This window comes from Olea europaea, chromosome 2 (assembly GCF_002742605.1).
Source record: "Olea europaea var. sylvestris chromosome 2, O_europaea_v1, whole genome shotgun sequence".
Taxonomy (NCBI): domain Eukaryota; kingdom Viridiplantae; phylum Streptophyta; class Magnoliopsida; order Lamiales; family Oleaceae; genus Olea; species Olea europaea.
In genome coordinates this window covers 19716887-19733610 of record NC_036238.1, presented here as the reverse complement: position 1 = coordinate 19733610, position 16724 = coordinate 19716887, and the positions used below count along the sequence as shown (strand labels likewise).

At 34.8% G+C, this 16724-nt stretch overlaps 3 protein-coding genes across 3 annotated transcripts; 2 read left to right on the top strand and 1 right to left on the bottom strand.

Annotated features, from left to right (window-relative positions):
* Positions 1-5080: 5080 nt before the first annotated feature.
* Positions 5081-6872, bottom strand: LOC111365599 (chlorophyll a-b binding protein CP29.2, chloroplastic). The gene is made up of 2 exons (XM_022986145.1): positions 6292-6872; positions 5081-5595 (listed from the first exon to the last, which is right to left on the bottom strand). Exons 1-2 carry the CDS (start codon positions 6787-6789, stop codon positions 5230-5232), a joined length of 864 nt encoding a protein of 287 aa, XP_022841913.1. The 5' UTR covers positions 6790-6872; the 3' UTR covers positions 5081-5229.
* Positions 6873-9319: 2447 nt separating this feature from the next.
* LOC111365595 (nifU-like protein 4, mitochondrial) lies at positions 9320-14615 on the top strand. Its single transcript, XM_022986143.1, has 3 exons — positions 9320-9647; positions 9865-10026; positions 13938-14615. The coding sequence occupies exons 1-3, from the start codon at positions 9431-9433 to the stop codon at positions 14399-14401; spliced, it is 843 nt and encodes a 280-aa protein (XP_022841911.1). The 5' UTR covers positions 9320-9430; the 3' UTR covers positions 14402-14615.
* An 822-nt stretch (positions 14616-15437) lies between these two features.
* On the top strand, positions 15438-16199 carry LOC111365591 (zinc finger A20 and AN1 domain-containing stress-associated protein 6-like). The gene has a single exon (XM_022986140.1). The coding sequence runs from the start codon at positions 15741-15743 to the stop codon at positions 16182-16184; it is 444 nt and encodes a 147-aa protein (XP_022841908.1). The 5' UTR covers positions 15438-15740; the 3' UTR covers positions 16185-16199.
* The last annotated feature ends 525 nt before the right edge of the window (positions 16200-16724 follow it).

The following is a 16724-nucleotide window of genomic DNA, read 5'->3' as shown; positions in this document are numbered from 1 at the left end:
TTAATCTAGTTCTTGTAGTGGCGTATCTAATTTTTCAACTATTTTTAGTCAAACAAAAAATTTGTTAAGTATTGATAACACAAAAAAGTCTTGTGTATAATGTAATTTATATTATTTTGGATTGTATAGAAATATAATATGATATAAATACACGATTTTTACGTTTTAGTATATTTACATATAAATCGAAGAATTTTTAATATTAATAAACGATATCGCTATACGGCCATTAACTATCAACATTCAACAGCCAACGATCAACGGCCGTCCTAGCTGAGTCGAAGTCTTGGATTTGCCACTGGTTATGATCTCCAATTCATATATAATTTCTCATTTTTTGTTTGATCCCTTCAACACAAGAATTATAGAGAATGCATATTGAAGAGGAAGATCATAAACCCGCAATCAAGAACATGCCATCTACAATCAAGAATTAAGAAGAAGGATTTAAGAATTCATAATTAAGAATCAATATTAAAGATCCGGGAGACAAGATTAGAAAATTATAATTCAAGATTCATTATTCAAGATACAAATTAATGGACCAATGTATGTTACGCATTAATCATTTTCTTGGTGATTTGCCATGAAAATCTTGGTGAGTATGTAAAGTTTAAATTTTGTAAATATTCAACATTTAGCCATCTCATCCGAAAATATATCAGCTAACCATCTATCGATTTCGATCTCTTCTTCAACTTTGTCTAACGAGGATCTCAGAGGCGGTACAAGATGAAGCGGGAAATGGATGGACTACTTTGAGAGACTAATGAAGGATGTAATTGAAAAGCGAAAAGAATTTCCGGAAGTGCTTTGAATACGAAAGAGATCAAATTGCTATTGAGGAAGCTTGGATGATAGAAGAAATGGGTTGGTGTGATTATAGTTTTTCGTTTTAAGTTTTTATTGGATTGCGAGTATAATTGTAAATTTGTTGTGGTATATTTATTGAAAATATATTTTAATTGTGGTGTGATTATAATGTGGTGTACTAAGTAAATTTTGTGATGACAGTATAATTACCCTATAAAATATTGTTAACAAATTTAAATAGAAAAATGATGTCGTTGTTAAATTATAAAGGCCTTACATTCACAAAAGATACGACTTGCCTAGGGATTGCAATGGGTCGAGTCGAGCTAGCTCGGCCCTTTAACCCACGAGCTCGGCTTAGGCTGGTGGCGAGCTGAGCTCGGCTAGTTGCTCAAGTTCGACCCACGAGCTCGTTAATTATTTTTTATTTATTTTTATTTTTTGTAAATTTGCACATTTTTTACTAGCCCACGAGTTTTGTGAACTTTGGCTCGTGGGCTCGACAAGCCGAGTAGGCTCAACTTGTGGGATTGAGCTCCCTAATCGGTTCAGGCTCGTCATTTGACAAGCCAACTCCGCTTGGCCTGTTTGACATTTCTAGATTTGCCCAACCTAATTCGCTATTTTTTTTTCCCAATTTAGTGTAAAAATAATTTTATAGATCTTGATCACATGTCCATCAATAAAAAAAGGTCAACATAATCTCTTGTGACAATTCCTTTTTACAAAATTGCTCTTAAAATCACGAGTTCCATGGTGTATCATGTGCAGAAAATTTACTATATATTTTATGAAAATATAAGTTCTACCTGCAAGTGAGGGATGTGATCTCTTCTCCTTTCTAGATGAACGTAAAATATTATAAATTAGTTGTAAACCCTTTGGTTCAAATTGACTATTGATCTTCAGTTATTATTTGAATGCACAGAACAATGCTGTACATAAAACGAGTTCATAGAGTTTAACACTCAACAAAGACGAAAATTGTCATCAGATCATCTCAAATGCGATGATAGCAAAGGATAAGGATGTTCATTTTAATTAAGATGCGATAAAACAAATAAAAGTATGATGTGATTTGTGAATATAATTACTCAATTTTAAATATGTTATCATAAATAGATAAAGAGACAAAAAAAAAACTCTTAAATTACTTTTTTTTAAAATTATTTTAGAATTGTTAAAATTTAGTTAGTAGAAGCCATGACATCCATAAACTGTTTTGTAAGTCCTTGAATTCCAATTTAAATAAATAAGAAAATAACTTAATAAGTTAATAAAGTATTGAAAATATACAGATAAAAATTTCATTTGATATTTTTTAAACATTATAAAAGGATAAATTAATAAAATTGTCATTTTCTAACCAAAAATTTATGTTCATCATTTAGAAATTACAAAATGGTATGAAATAATTTTTCATATTAGCTATTTTGTTACAACTCAATTTTTTTTTTTAATTCCAATTTAAATAAATAAGAAAATAACTTAATAAGTTAATAAAGTATTGAAAATATACAGATAAAAATTTCATTTGATATTTTTTAAACATTATAAAAGGATAAATTAATAAAATTGTCATTTTCTAACCAAAAATTTATGTTCATCATTTAGAAATTACAAAATGGTATGAAATAATTTTTCATATTAGCTATTTTGTTACAACTCAATTTTTTTTTTAATTTTAAATTGGGGAAATTGGCTTTATAACATTAGACAGTTTGAAAATTATATAGGAATGTGTGTAATTTTCTTGATTTTTATTATTCTCATGTATGCAAGTAAGCTTAATAAAAGAGAACAAATTTATAAAATTGTCAATTAAGATATGTAATTTATTTTTTAGAAAATTTCAAATGGAAAAACAGATATAATAACGTAATCAAGAGACTTACAAAAATTTAATTTGTGGGCAGATATTGAAAGAGAAAAATAAAAAGTTTAGATAAAAAAATAGTAATTAAAATTTTGAAAAATAATAAATTTGCCTATTTGAGTCATAAATGGTTTAATTTATACATAGATAAAAATGAATTGGACATAAGTGATCAATAGTACTTGTTGATTTATTGAATTATGTAATTGAATATGAAGTTTGGTCATTTATAAATAATTCAGAAGTTTGCCAAATAGACACCGACGGATCCAGCACCCGACGAGCCCCCGCGGCCGTGCGTGCTGGATCTGCCAGGAGCCACTTTATTTATTTATTTATTTATTTTTGTTGAGAACAGACAAATATATAGTATATATTACTGGTAAGTTTTTTTTATCCAAAATGTTGCTTCTAGCCAAGTTGGTTGGTGCTACCTTTTGCTTCTTTGATGTCCCGGGTTCGAATCCTTGGTTGGTACTTCCTTTTACTTTTTTAGTTATACAATTTTGACCAAAAACCATTGAAATAAGGAAAGGAGCCAATGTCATCGAACCTGTGAGCTCTTTTAGGACATGGTGAAAGCTTAACCACTATGACATTTGATGACTTGTAATACAAAATTTATCAAATAATATATGTAACATTTTAGTGGTTTTTATGCAATTGTAAAAATTCAAACAACATGCTCTTCCTTTAAATTATACAAAGCAATAATATTATTTGGTGAGTACGATTTATTCTATAACAAAATTATATATGTTCAATTTCAACAAAATAATTATTTTATTTAAATTTTAAGTTTTGTTTGATTCCCATTTAATTCAGAATATATTTTTCTTTCATTTATTTTCGATCAAATATTCTTTAATAAAATAATATTACATGTAAATTCAAAATTTTTTATTATTTTTAACTATACATTCTCCATCAAATTACTATTCCAAAATACAGTTTTTTGCAAAAAATGATATCAAACGAGTTCTTAATATTTTATTACGGCCGTCCGTGTTGACTCAAGATCCTGGATTCGCCCCTGCAAATAGAGGAAAAGTAGTTTAAAATGTAAAAACGTTAGACAACGTCCAAGGTATAGCTATTTGATGGCATATTTATAATTTTTTGACTAAACGGTGTCTTTTGTTTCTATTCAAAGACATAAAAATAGATGGTAAAATTTAAATGGTAATTATTATATTACCACTGTAAATTTTAATTATTACATTACATTATAATCACACTATAATTAAAATATATTTTTAATAAATAGACCATAACAAATTTACAATCATACTTCTAATTAAATAAAACAAAAAATTGAAAAGAAAATACATATTGTAATATACTTATCACCTAATATTAATCCTCATTTTTCTCAACATTTCCCCTCATTCTGTTTTTTTATTTTTATTTTTATTTTTTGACAGCAAATATATATAATTTCTAAAGGAATGCTTCAACCAGTTACAACGCTCCTTATTTGCATTCTGCAAATTAATAAAACTATAGGAGTTAAGATATGGCAGCTAAGTGGATAATTCTGGCCGTAATGGGTTCAATTGCAATGGCATATATGTGAGACATTACCATCCAAGAACTGAAGATTTTCAAAGGAACTATTCCCAAAACAATTTCGAACAATGAATGGTTGAAAGAGACAGACAAGAAGTTTGTGACTTGGCCACGCATGAAGTTTGTGACTTGGCCACGCATGGCTAGTCCCCCAGTGTCATGAACCCTATCTCCTGCCAAATTTTTATTGTCAAGTCTCATTGAGATTCTTGAAATTTTTGGCTTCTGAACTGTGATTTTCTGCTACTTTACTCATGAAATATGCTTTCAATTTAGTTTTGCTAATAATTTGCATGGATAAATGTAAGAAAATAAATTTATCAATAAATCGTGATCAAATAGAGTATAAATTCATTTACCTTGGGGGGAAAAAAATATCTCGCCACCTTGGAAGAAAATAAAAGCTGTCGGAAAAGCCATGAAAAATGAAATGTTGAGGAAAAAGAAAGAAAGAAATTAGGTTTTATATTTGTGTTGTAACAATGATTTATCTAATTAAAAAGTATATTAAAATCCAAATTATGTAAGTTTACTTAAAGGATATTTTAGTAAATAAGAAAATTGTGATGTACTTAATAAAATTTGTAGCGATAATGTAATTACCCAAATGTAAATTTAGAAAACAAGATGTGCACCTCAGTAAATTTCTCTTGAATAAATTAATTAATTTATGCTATATGCTCGGCCCGAAATAATAATCTCAAATCCAAAAAGCATGAAAGATCATCAGTCATTGAAGCATACCCGGTACTCCTAAACTGTACCACAATCTGATTTCTTTGAGAATCAGACGATTTATTCTTTCATTTCGAGAGAACACTCTTTTTATAGTCGAGGAAGGGATAATATATAGATATGGCATTCAGCTTATAAACTGTTAAATGTTACAATTTTTACAGGATGAGAACTATAGTCCAGTACAATATTAATATACTAGTAAAATGTTCTCAGCTAGAAATAGGACAAGGAGCTTAAGAGAAGAGGCCGAAGGTGTCCAAAATGGTAGTGTGAAGAGGGTCACTCAAGTGAGTAGCCCAGTTGTTAAGTGGACCTTTGCCGGTGGCAGCAGCCTGGACGGCAAAGCCAAGAAACGCCACCATGGCAAGGCGGGCATGCTTTATCTCCGCCAGTTGAAGGGTGGCTTTCTTCTCAGGGTCGGCTGCCAAGCCAAGCGGATCGAAGAATTTGCCACCCGGGTAAAGCCTCTTCTCAGGGTCAAGCTCGGCATTCCTCTGGAACTCAATGTATCCAATGACGAGGACCTCAATCCATATTAACGTGGTTATGGAGAATGGAAGTGGTTGGCCAAGGTAGGAGGAACCCTCAACAAGTTCAACCTGTTAAATGTACATTCATTAGTCATTCTAAATTTTGATCCGTCAAGATCAAATTTTTTATCAAGAAATTTCTGTAAATCATACAATTTTGAATACCATTACTCCATATTAAAAGAATAATGCTATGATTTCACTAAGCAATAGACTCAACAAAAGGTGAAATTATGTAATTTATTTAACTATAATTCTCATTTATTGTCACATTAGTGCTATTGCATAGATAGTACTAACGATGATAAATAAACAACCATGGAGCATCAACATACGTGAAAGGATTAAAAAAAAAAAAAAAAAAAGAAGGTCAACTTAATGGAAAATGAAGTTTAGTGCAATTTTGTTATTTAAGCTTTAATCATGACCGTCCCATTGGCCCACACAATCCCATTTCGAGAGAAATAATAAGCAAAACCACATAAAAAACATGCAAAATACACAGATGGATTTGTAATTTTCACTCAAAACGGGAGTGCTATGTCTACTTTTCTTGCATAATTTTTAATTGAATGAACAAACACCTTTTTCTTCACAAAAACCGTCTCTCTTTAGGAATATTAACACACACATACATGCACGAACTATCTAATATTAGGCCAATTCGTGACTCAAGGGAAAGTAAATAGCATAATTGACGCTAGATAGTATATGTTAAATCATAAATATATAAATAGCTAGTTGAAAGAGTAAATATGTGCTTACCTTTCCGGCATCTTGCCATGTGATGCCGGTGAGCCACTCGACAGTCAAGGCACCAAGAGTGGCCAACATAGCCCACCTTCCATGGATCAGCTCGCACTCCCTAAACCTCTGGAGTCCAAAAACCTCACTGTAAGGCTGAAACGGAGTCGATTTAACATCAGCAGTCTCAGTCCTGGTCCCAATAACGTCGCCCGCCAAGTTCTTGGCCAAGTTCTGATCCAGAGAATCCAAGTCATACTGCAAGTACTCGGCGGGTTTTCCCAGACCAAAAGGGTCAAAACCATAATCACCCACCAGACTTCCATCGAGCCATTCGGGTGCCTGAGCTCCAGGGTACCACAATGGGCGGTCTGAGCTGACGGACTTTGACTTCTTGCGTGGAGCTTTCTTGGTTCCGAATCCGAACCGGGCCTGAACACGGCCTGATCCGGAGTGAGCATCCGTGAGGCGTGTGCCAATGAAGGAGGATGTAGTGGCGGCGACGGTGGTTGTGGCCATGGAGGAAGGATCTGGAGGAATAGAAAGTAGAGTTGCTGCTGTGTGTGTGGTATTTTTTTGGTGGGGGATATAGAGCAAGAAATGGGTGAGGGGGAGAGAGATTTTTAGGGTGGAGAAATTATCTGTACCCGTTCGATTGACGGAATGAATCCATCTGACGGTGGTAGGAGTCTAGGCCTTATCTATATCTTATCAGGTTGTGGGCATTGGCTGATTTCAACTGGTCTGTTTCAGTCCACGTAGGATTATGCAAATGTGGTCGACAGCCGCCTGGAGAGATTCAAAATAGCATATTTTAGATTTTTTTCATTTTTTAAAATAAAAATTACTTTTATCGATAATAATAATAATATAATAATTACTTTTACCAAATTTAAGATCAAGATCGAAATTATTTGTTTTAATTACAAAATACATTCTATATGCAGAGTAGAATTACATTTCACATGTCGTATTTCCAAAACTTCTTTTTTGCATAATTTGGTTTTGAACCCATGCCATTGATGGATTATAAATTTTGAGGAAAAGAATTCTCATGATGTCTATCCATAATTCACTTAGAAATTGAAAAGTTGGATTATGAAATTGCGAAATATAATTTTGGAATTGGAGTGCAATAATTATGAAAATATTAGCATGTAAATTGTAATCAAGAAGCAGGCATACTTGTTGGGGCCACGGTGCTCATTTCTGTTGTTATCCAGCCCCATGAGCAGTCGTGCAGGATTTTGTATATGTGTGTTGACCATATCATTAAAACACCTGTGATCACCATGATCATTGTTTCATGAGCAAGCACGAAGAGTAAAATTGCAAATATACTTGTGAGTAAAATACAATATTCAATTAAGTTGGGACATTGTACTTATAAAAGTAATATATGGTAACACAAATGTTACCCGTGAGATTTTTTTTTTTTCCAAAAATGAAATTAAAAATATTGATATGAAAAATTGAAAAATATGACAATTTTCAACATGTTTTTGCTAAATCTGTAGCTCTCAGTTTTTGAAATATTAGTATTAAATAAATTATGCACGACTCAAAATTCAAGTTTTAAGTTTAACTAATGCAAAAATTAGGATTTTATCTAATTAATTTAAAATATTTATTAATTAAACATAATAAGGTCACAATTACACGATTAATGACATGTACACAATTATAGATCATATATTTATTCACTGATCACAAATCAAAATTTTAATAGGTTACAGATCAAAAAATTATAGATCACAATTTATCTATCGATTTTATAGATCATAGTTTTTGTCATTGATCACAAATTAAAAAAATTATAGGTCACGTACTTTCAAATTTGATGGTCACAGATTACTTTTTTAGTCGCAAAATGATCAAATTTTAAAGTCAGCTTAATAGTCAGGGGATCAAATAGTTGGTCACAGATACCAAACACCCGATCCCAATACTTGGTTACAAATACTATCCCTACTATAACACCATCACGGCCACCGCTGCCGCTGCCACCGCTCCAAAAACCAACAAGCCCAACAAAAATACCGCAACACAGCATCTCACACAGAGCCACCGTTAAGAACCTCCAACCACCAGAGTCGCTGTACACAAGCAGAGCCACCACCACCGCTGTATCCACCACCACTCCAAAAACCAACAAACCCAACAAAAATACCTCAACACTGTACAAATACACTTCCACACACACTGCACTTAAACAAATCAGCACACATTTTCTGCGTGTGGCGATACTGTTACACTTATCGTCGACCAGCGTCGCCGCACAGCACAGCCACCGACCAACGTCTCCACTACCCACCACATCCACAGCACACAATTAAATTGGTCGCATGCATTCACCTCCACCTCCACCTCCACCTCCACCTCCACCACACCAAAACCCCCACCAGATTTTCCCATTACAGACGAGAATATGGCTCTACACAGCGGCTCCGACTACGTATCTCAAATTGAGAAGAACGAAATCACCCAAAAAAACCAAACTCCCTCCCCAAATTTTCTCTTCTACCAGCGACCAAAAAACCCCAAAACAGTCTCCAAATTTTTCTTCGTAGCGACAAGTGCAACGTTGGGCAACGACAGATGGCAACGTTGTGTTACTTCTTCTGGTGGTGGCACCTCGTCTCGATCATCTCCTGGCGGGATGGTTAAATGAGGGACAACGGGAAAATAGATAGAGTGAGACGAGAGAGAAAAGGTAGATTGTAGAGAGAGAAACTTTAGCCCTGATTTAATCGGTTGGGGATTTATTATATTGATACCTGATTTTTGAATGATGAAATTTCAGCCCTGATTTTTGAATTGTGGTATTTAAATCCCTAGTATTATGTAATTTCCACATACTATTTTCAGGTGTGAAGCTCACTGAGTGCATGTGCGCACATTTAGGCTTTGCCAGCCTCAATTGTAGGGAGGGCCTGCTCTCTTCGGCCAACGAATTTGTATGAAGCTTTAATTTCTTGACCCAAAAGAAATATGAGCCCAAATATTCTTTTACATGTACAGCCCATAAGCCCACCTATTATATTCCCCCGTCTGCCGTTGACAGTTCTACCACAAAATTCCCAAATCAACTCGGAAACAAGGAAGAACGGAGAAATCCCTCTTCTAACAGTTTGCAAAAACCTTGAGACAAAGGCGGACAATGAAAAATATAGGAAAGCTGGTGTATAGAGCTATCCGCTTCAGCAATAATAACAATATACTATTACCAAATCCCTACAAATTAAATGGCTCTGCGCGAGGATTGTGTGTATATCTTGTATCCCATCGACCACCTTTTGCTTCTTCTTCAAGCAATCATCCCGATTTAGCCTCGTTGAAATCTTCTTTACGCCCCTTTCAATGGAATCATTTCCAAGGTTAGTTTCCTCAATTTCGACTCTTTTTTGTTCTGGTGACATTTACATTTTGTTGTTAAAAATCTTTGGAGTTTGTGAGTTTATGAGGATATTATTCTGATATTAGTTTGATGAGATTCAAGCTATTTAATTATACTAGTTATGTGAGGGGAAGGGGAAATGAGATTGGTTTTTGTTGTAGTTGTTTTGATTGCAGTTTATTGTTTGCTGTGGACAGGGCAGAGAAGGACCATGTTTATCCAGACGCAATCAACTCCTAATCCCTCATCACTTATGTTTTATCCTGGAAAGCCTGTTATGGAGGCGGGGAGCGCGGATTTTCCAAATGCACGTTCTGCCATGAATTCTCCACTGGCGAAATCCCTCTTCGGAATTGATGGTAAGCATTACCTTTAGCCCAATTCTATGAACTTCTCGTTGATGTGATTTTGGGATTCTGTCATCATTCCTAATTTAATATAATTTTTATTTTTTAATTTTTTTGTGAATCTGACTTTTGTGAAACTTGGTAGTACGAAAGTTATTAGCTTAACTCTTGCGACTTCCATGTTGAATTGAATATCATAATCCCTGAATCTTCTTTTCATTTTTCTTGAAGGATTTTCTTAGCTAGTGGTTTACAGAATTTCACACTAACTGTATTGGTTGTCAAAGTAGGTTGATTTCTATGAACATATTTGGGTAACTGGAAGATTGGAAGTATTTTTGCAATTTTCAAAAAAGACTAGAACTTAAGATAGTCCTAATTTATATTAGACATGTGAGAATGTTTGTATTTGAATTCTAGTCAAGCCTGCTTGATATCATTTTCTGTCAATCAGTTTTTTCCTTATATCATGTATGCAAACAGGCTTCAGAGTGTGCCAGATTTGATGATGTAGGTCCGTCAATGCTCAAATCAGAAGCTGTCGGTAGGAAAATAATATGGAATGACAAGAGCTGTAGTATGGGTTTGCTTATATCCTCCTGGATAAGCTGTTGAGTGAATATGGTTATTAGTTGGGAGTTTAATACCACCTTATTTGATTTTTACCCTGTTGAGTTTATTGGTTCCTGATAGAGGGAAAGAGTGTCGATTATTTAGAAAAGTGTGCTATTTGGTAGAGATCAGTTAACCAGCTTTGTTTAGGCATGTAATGGATCGTAGGCCCAGAAGAGATGCCCTCACTTTAAAATGTGATGAGAAAGGTCCAAGAAACTAACACCAGACAACATCAAAGTCACTTCTAATGAATTTACAACCCACCAAATAGTCTCTTGCGAGATTGACCACCCAGTTTCTCTTCATGATGAATCCACTAATTGACATGGCAAAGTGGGATAAATCGTGACGTTGGTCTCTAACTAGAAAAGTGAATGCTTGAGCATATATATTGCACAACCTAGTAAGAGCAAAAAGTAGTTCTACTCTATAGTCTCTACTCTTTAATTAACCATGTGAAAAGATGGAGGGAAAAATTGAACTTTGAAGAATTATCTCAAAGCAAGGCTGTTTAACATTGGATTCGATTGTCATAACTAAATGTTTAGTATGGTTTTCTTTATTTCTTCATCAATATACCATGAGCTGGGAGGAATTCATTTTCTTGGGCATGTGTAAGTACTTGTTGGCACTTGCCCCATCAAACGTATATCTTTGGCAAATAAACCATTTGCCTCCATAAGATTTCTTAATTATTCAGTCTGATAAATGCAACTGGTGATAGGCTGCTAGCTGCTGGGTTGCTATGTGCATTCATATGACCTCATTAAGCTTTTAATTAGCTAAGCATCTGAATGCCTAACTTTTCTGTTACCAACAGCAAGTTGCTGTTCCCTTGGCTGCATTTAGAGTGCGGTATAGGAACCTTGAAGTTTTAATTACAATTATTGCTTATGAATTTGAATTTAATTTCATTTGATCCAAATTCAATGGAGCACAGTTCATTGCCACTGAGAAAACTTTGTGTATTCTACTATCTCATTGGAGAAAGGTATACGCACGAAGCCTCCAATGTGTTGAAGAGCAATGTGATCTCCTTTGACCCGCATATGCAGATATTTGCTATAGTAAAGTTCTTGGAAGAAATCATTTAGGAATTTGAAGTCAGACAAAAGGAAAGAAACACCTAGTAGAGGCACATAGGCTCTGTAACATACTACTGGTTATGGATCATCTGAGGAAGGGTATTTTGCGGGAGGGTGTGGTGATACTGAGCAGTAAATTCCTCTGTTACAAACTCTGATATATTAGGGTTTGGGAAACTTTATTATTTGAAAACTGAAAAGATTGGAGGTTTACTTTCTTATTTAGACTTTTCCTTTTCTATAAATCAATAGTTACTTAATCATAGGTGATCATCCACCAGAATTATGGCCTGATTAGCTTGCTTAATTGTTAAATTCTAGGTGAATTGTGCACCTGCATGTATTTTTTAATGTAGAAACCAAAGAGGTTCAATGACTTGCATCTTCCGAAAATTGTAATGCGTGTGTTGCTTTTTCTAGGCTTGAACTATAGCCCCTTAGTCCAATGAATTTGAGTCTATTTTCTGATCTCTACCTACTATCCGCTGAAAATAATAAATTGCTCAGCCTGTTACTGGAATCTATTTCTGCCTGTGACTGGAATCTATTTCTGGCCTTTGCATCTTGCTGAGTTTAATTCTGCAATTCAGTCTGACTATGAGTACTTGAACAGTTAAAGCTCGTAGTAACATCAGGTTCTCAATATGTGGTTGCTTGATGGCATTCCAGAGATTGCATTGGATAGGGTCGTCAACCTTGGTTTAAATAGAGTTTTTGACAGTTAGCACCAAAGTACTGTTAGCGATCAGAGCATGTGTGAATCGAAAAATGTTATAGGAGGCACCTGTTTATGCAGCATTTGTTGGCTGTTCCATTTAACGCATCATTTGTTGCTTATATAAGCTTCTCAACTCTCACCCTAATTAAAAACTAGTAGATCGTCTTAAAAAGTCCTATCATTTTATTGTTTCTGTATTGGATATTATCGATTCTACACTATAACTTAGCATTACTTGGACTTATGGACCTTTAAAGATTGTCAAAGGTGTACAAGTATGTTCCCAACAATCTCACCCCAGCCTCTTCATTGGCATTGCATCGAGTATGCAAATAGATTACAGTGATTTGGAGTCACATGGAAGATAGGCTTAATGTGTGTGTAATCCATGTTTCAAATAAGATGGAAATTGTGCTGTTTTGTAAGTAGAATTTTAGAGCCTTGCAACAACTAGGGTATACGACTGTCTCTTAGAAGCTTTCTGTATGATGGCCACACTATTATATATCTTATGGCATAATAGTGATTAGGGTATCTCGTGAATGATTATATTCAATTTCTTAGTTATTCTTTTTATATTAGTTTGTATTCAAGCAGAGGTATTTACTTGGACATCCCAATTTCTTGCGCTGAAACCAAGAAAGAGAATGAATTCTAGGTCTCCTATTGTCATTCACAACGGATTTTGGCTCATTGCTCCTTGTGGTGGGCACTATAATTTATTCTCATGATGAAATTGATTATCTTGGAGGATGTTTTTGTCTGTATCAGTTAAAAGAGTTGGGTAGGTTTTAACGTCTTCTCAAGGCAGTTCATGTTTTCCAAATCATGCCTTTATGCCGCTGTGATGAAATAAGGATCTCTACTTTTTTGATGTATGGCATACTCCTGTCTTTTTTGGTATGTTTCGAAGATCAAACAAAGACATCAGAGCAGATAAGAGAATTATTTTACTTGACTTTGTATACTTGGTTTAATGCAGTGGTTAAAAATACTGTTGTAGGGTTGCCTAACTTCATGTTGTTCCTTTCATGCCTAAAGTGATTGTATTCCGTGTACTCTCTTTTAAGGAATAAAATTCTCTGATTACCTATAAAAAAAAAAAAAAAAATTGCAATTGATAGGTAAAACTTGTCGTTGGCATCTAGATGTTTATTATCAACTATTGTTTTGGAAAATCAAAGTTAGATGGTGTTGCTTGTAAAAGAAAATGTGGGAAAAAGAATATTTTTGAGAAAAAGCTGTTTTGTTAAGTGGCTTCGATTCCTGAACTTAAATGTGTGACTTGTGCTTTACTTCTTTGGTTGTGATCTCATTTTCGTAATATATGTATTTCTATGCATCTTTCTCAACTTCAGCTGATCCCACGAGCCTGTGAAGTTTCCATTTCTTGGAAGTAATCTTGTGATTGTACTAAATGATACTCAACCTTTCATTTTAGTTTCCCCCTTTCCCATGTCAAGAATCCATTTAAATTGCTCTGATGCAATTCTCTATCAATGCAGGAATTACTAGGGTTTTCTTCGGATCAGATTTTGTAACTGTGACTAAGTCGGAAGACACTTCATGGGATTTTCTGAAACCCGAAATCTTTGCAGCAATAATGGATTTTTATTCCTCGGGGCAGCCATTATTCCTGGATTCAAACACTGCAGCTTCCATGGACACAGCCATCCATGAGGATGATTCAGAGACTGTTGCAATGATCAAAGAACTGTTGGAGACTCGTATCCGTCCAGCTGTACAAGATGATGGTGGGGACATCGAGTATCGAGAATTCAATCCAGACACGGGAATAGTTAAACTAAGGATGCAAGGAGCATGCAGTGGCTGCCCTAGCTCGTCCGTTACTCTGAAATCTGGCATCGAGAACATGCTAATGCATTATGTACCCGAAGTAAAAGGTGTCGAGCAGGAATTTGATGCTGAAGATGAGAATCCATCGTTGATTGGAGCGGCTCACGAGTAATTGAAATCTAGCTCATGTCTCGAAATTTTATGTTGATAAAGGGGATATTTTATTACATATATCTCTTGGTCAAAAGTGATAAATGTTGAGCCTTTATTTGGCTTTATTGTAAGTCCGTTAAGTAGGGTCTTAGGGTCATGTCTTAAAACTTGCGTTCTAATTTGGATTTTGGTAATAAAAATAAATTATGAGGGAAGTAAATGTATAGTAACTCTATATATTCTCTTTTATTTCAACGCTGTATTCTATATACGATTAGAGTACTCCACGAGCTTCGTCCTTAGCCCAGAAAAGTCATCGCTCACTTGATTGAACTCAGTAGATCACAAATTCATTTCAGGTTTCGGGCATATTCGATCTTTTCCCTTTCAACACTGGTATGTGAAATTTATTAAAGAATTGCATGATTGGTCCCCAGCTTGTGGCTAGAATAAAAACTCAACTTTTTTGAAACTTTGCCCATCTATGTAAAATTTTATCTGTGATGTGATATTAATTGATCTGTCATTACAAATTCTATATTTAAGTTGTAGTCGAATAAAGCCACTTGTACACTTGTTTAATACATCATTGTGTGCATCATCCAAGTTGGTAACGTGTGATTGATGGAAAGTCTCATTTCTTTTCTTTTATTTTTTAAAATTGTCAAATTGGAACTTGACACGTGACGAAGTGTATACAAAATTATATGCTATGATGTACATAAAGCATTGTTCATTGTAGTCATATACATAAACAGTATTGTATAAGATGAATAATATCCTGGAAGGTAGGAGCTCTATTGGAAGGCAAGGTGCAAAGATGGGAAACGAATTGCTTGACACTTTGGCAGATCAGTTGGGGGCACTTGAGCACTGATTAGTTTGGGGCACAATCTGCGGTTTAATCTGTCTGCAGCTTAAGGGGCCAAGGTGTAGATTTCAGGATTTAGTCATTGTAAGGTGGATACCTGGATATCAACCAAAAAAAAAAAAAAAATGTTATTCTTATTTTAAATTTTTATTGTGTAATATAATTTTAGCCATTAACCTTGAGACGGTGATTTCGTGTCCTTGAAGAAATCCGAAAGCAGACACCTGCCGTCTCCTTAGCGTAGCTTCAACGCATTGCTATGAAACCTCACACCCTATTCCAATAAATTTCCTCAAATTCAAGTCACCAATTTCCAAACCCAATTTCTACCCCTTTCTTCTCTGCACCACCAAACTTGTTCTTTTCATTCTGTTTCTGCTTTCATTTACATATTTCACATTATTTGTGGGATTGATCGATCGATTGATATTTTGTGAAATTTGTATCAATCAGTCATATTATTGTTTTGGTTTTTGATTGGATTGTGATGGCGGAGGAACAAAAATGGCAAGAGCCTGTCGGAGGACATCAACTGTGTGCAAATAATTGTGGCTCTTTTGGTAGCCCTACAACGCTTAATCTGTGTTCAAAGTGCTATAGAGATTATTGCGTCAAGGAAGAGGAAATGAGAGAGGCCAAAATCGCCATGGAAAAAACACTCAATCAATCGAAATCCTCCTCATTTTCTCGTCCAGAATCTGTTAACTCAATAATTAATCCACCGCTGCAGCAGACTAAACCTAATAGGTGTGCAACTTGCCGGAAGCGCGTGGGACTGACGGGATTCAAGTGCAGGTGTGAGGTCATGTTATGTGAATCCCATAGGTATCCTGAACAACATGATTGTACGTTTGATTACAAGCAGTTCGGGAGGGACGCCATTGCCAAGGCCAACCTTGTAGTCAAGGCCGAGAAGCTTGACAAGATCTGAACCGTTATTATGAATGTCGGGATGGAGATAAATCGCGGTATGTGCCCCAACGGGTCAGGGAACAAGAATTACTTGTACACTGCGCCTACAATAAGTCTAATTTCATGTCTCAAGAATCGAATCCTCACACTGCGACTGCCAACAAGGCGTGAGATAACCTCACTCATATCTTTTGCACCACTAAGTTATGCCTCAAGAGACAATACATTACATTTCTTAATGAGATAGTAGCTGGTTTAAGTAGAGTTGAGACTAATTTTTAATTTTCTGAGCAACTATATCCCATTAATTCCTTACTTTACTCTTAATTGAAAGAAAATTCAAAACTTTCGTGCATTTTATGATTTTGAACAAAAATAGTAAGTGTTCGTTGACATTCGACTGTAACGAATCCTGAGATTTGAAGTTAAGAAGCCGTAGCTCAAACATATATTAGGTCGAAACTTGTTAAAACAACATTAGTTATGGACAAGTAATTCTCAAATATGGAAGGATGAATCTATCAACACTGGTCTAATTTTCCTTCGAAACAGTGGTTCC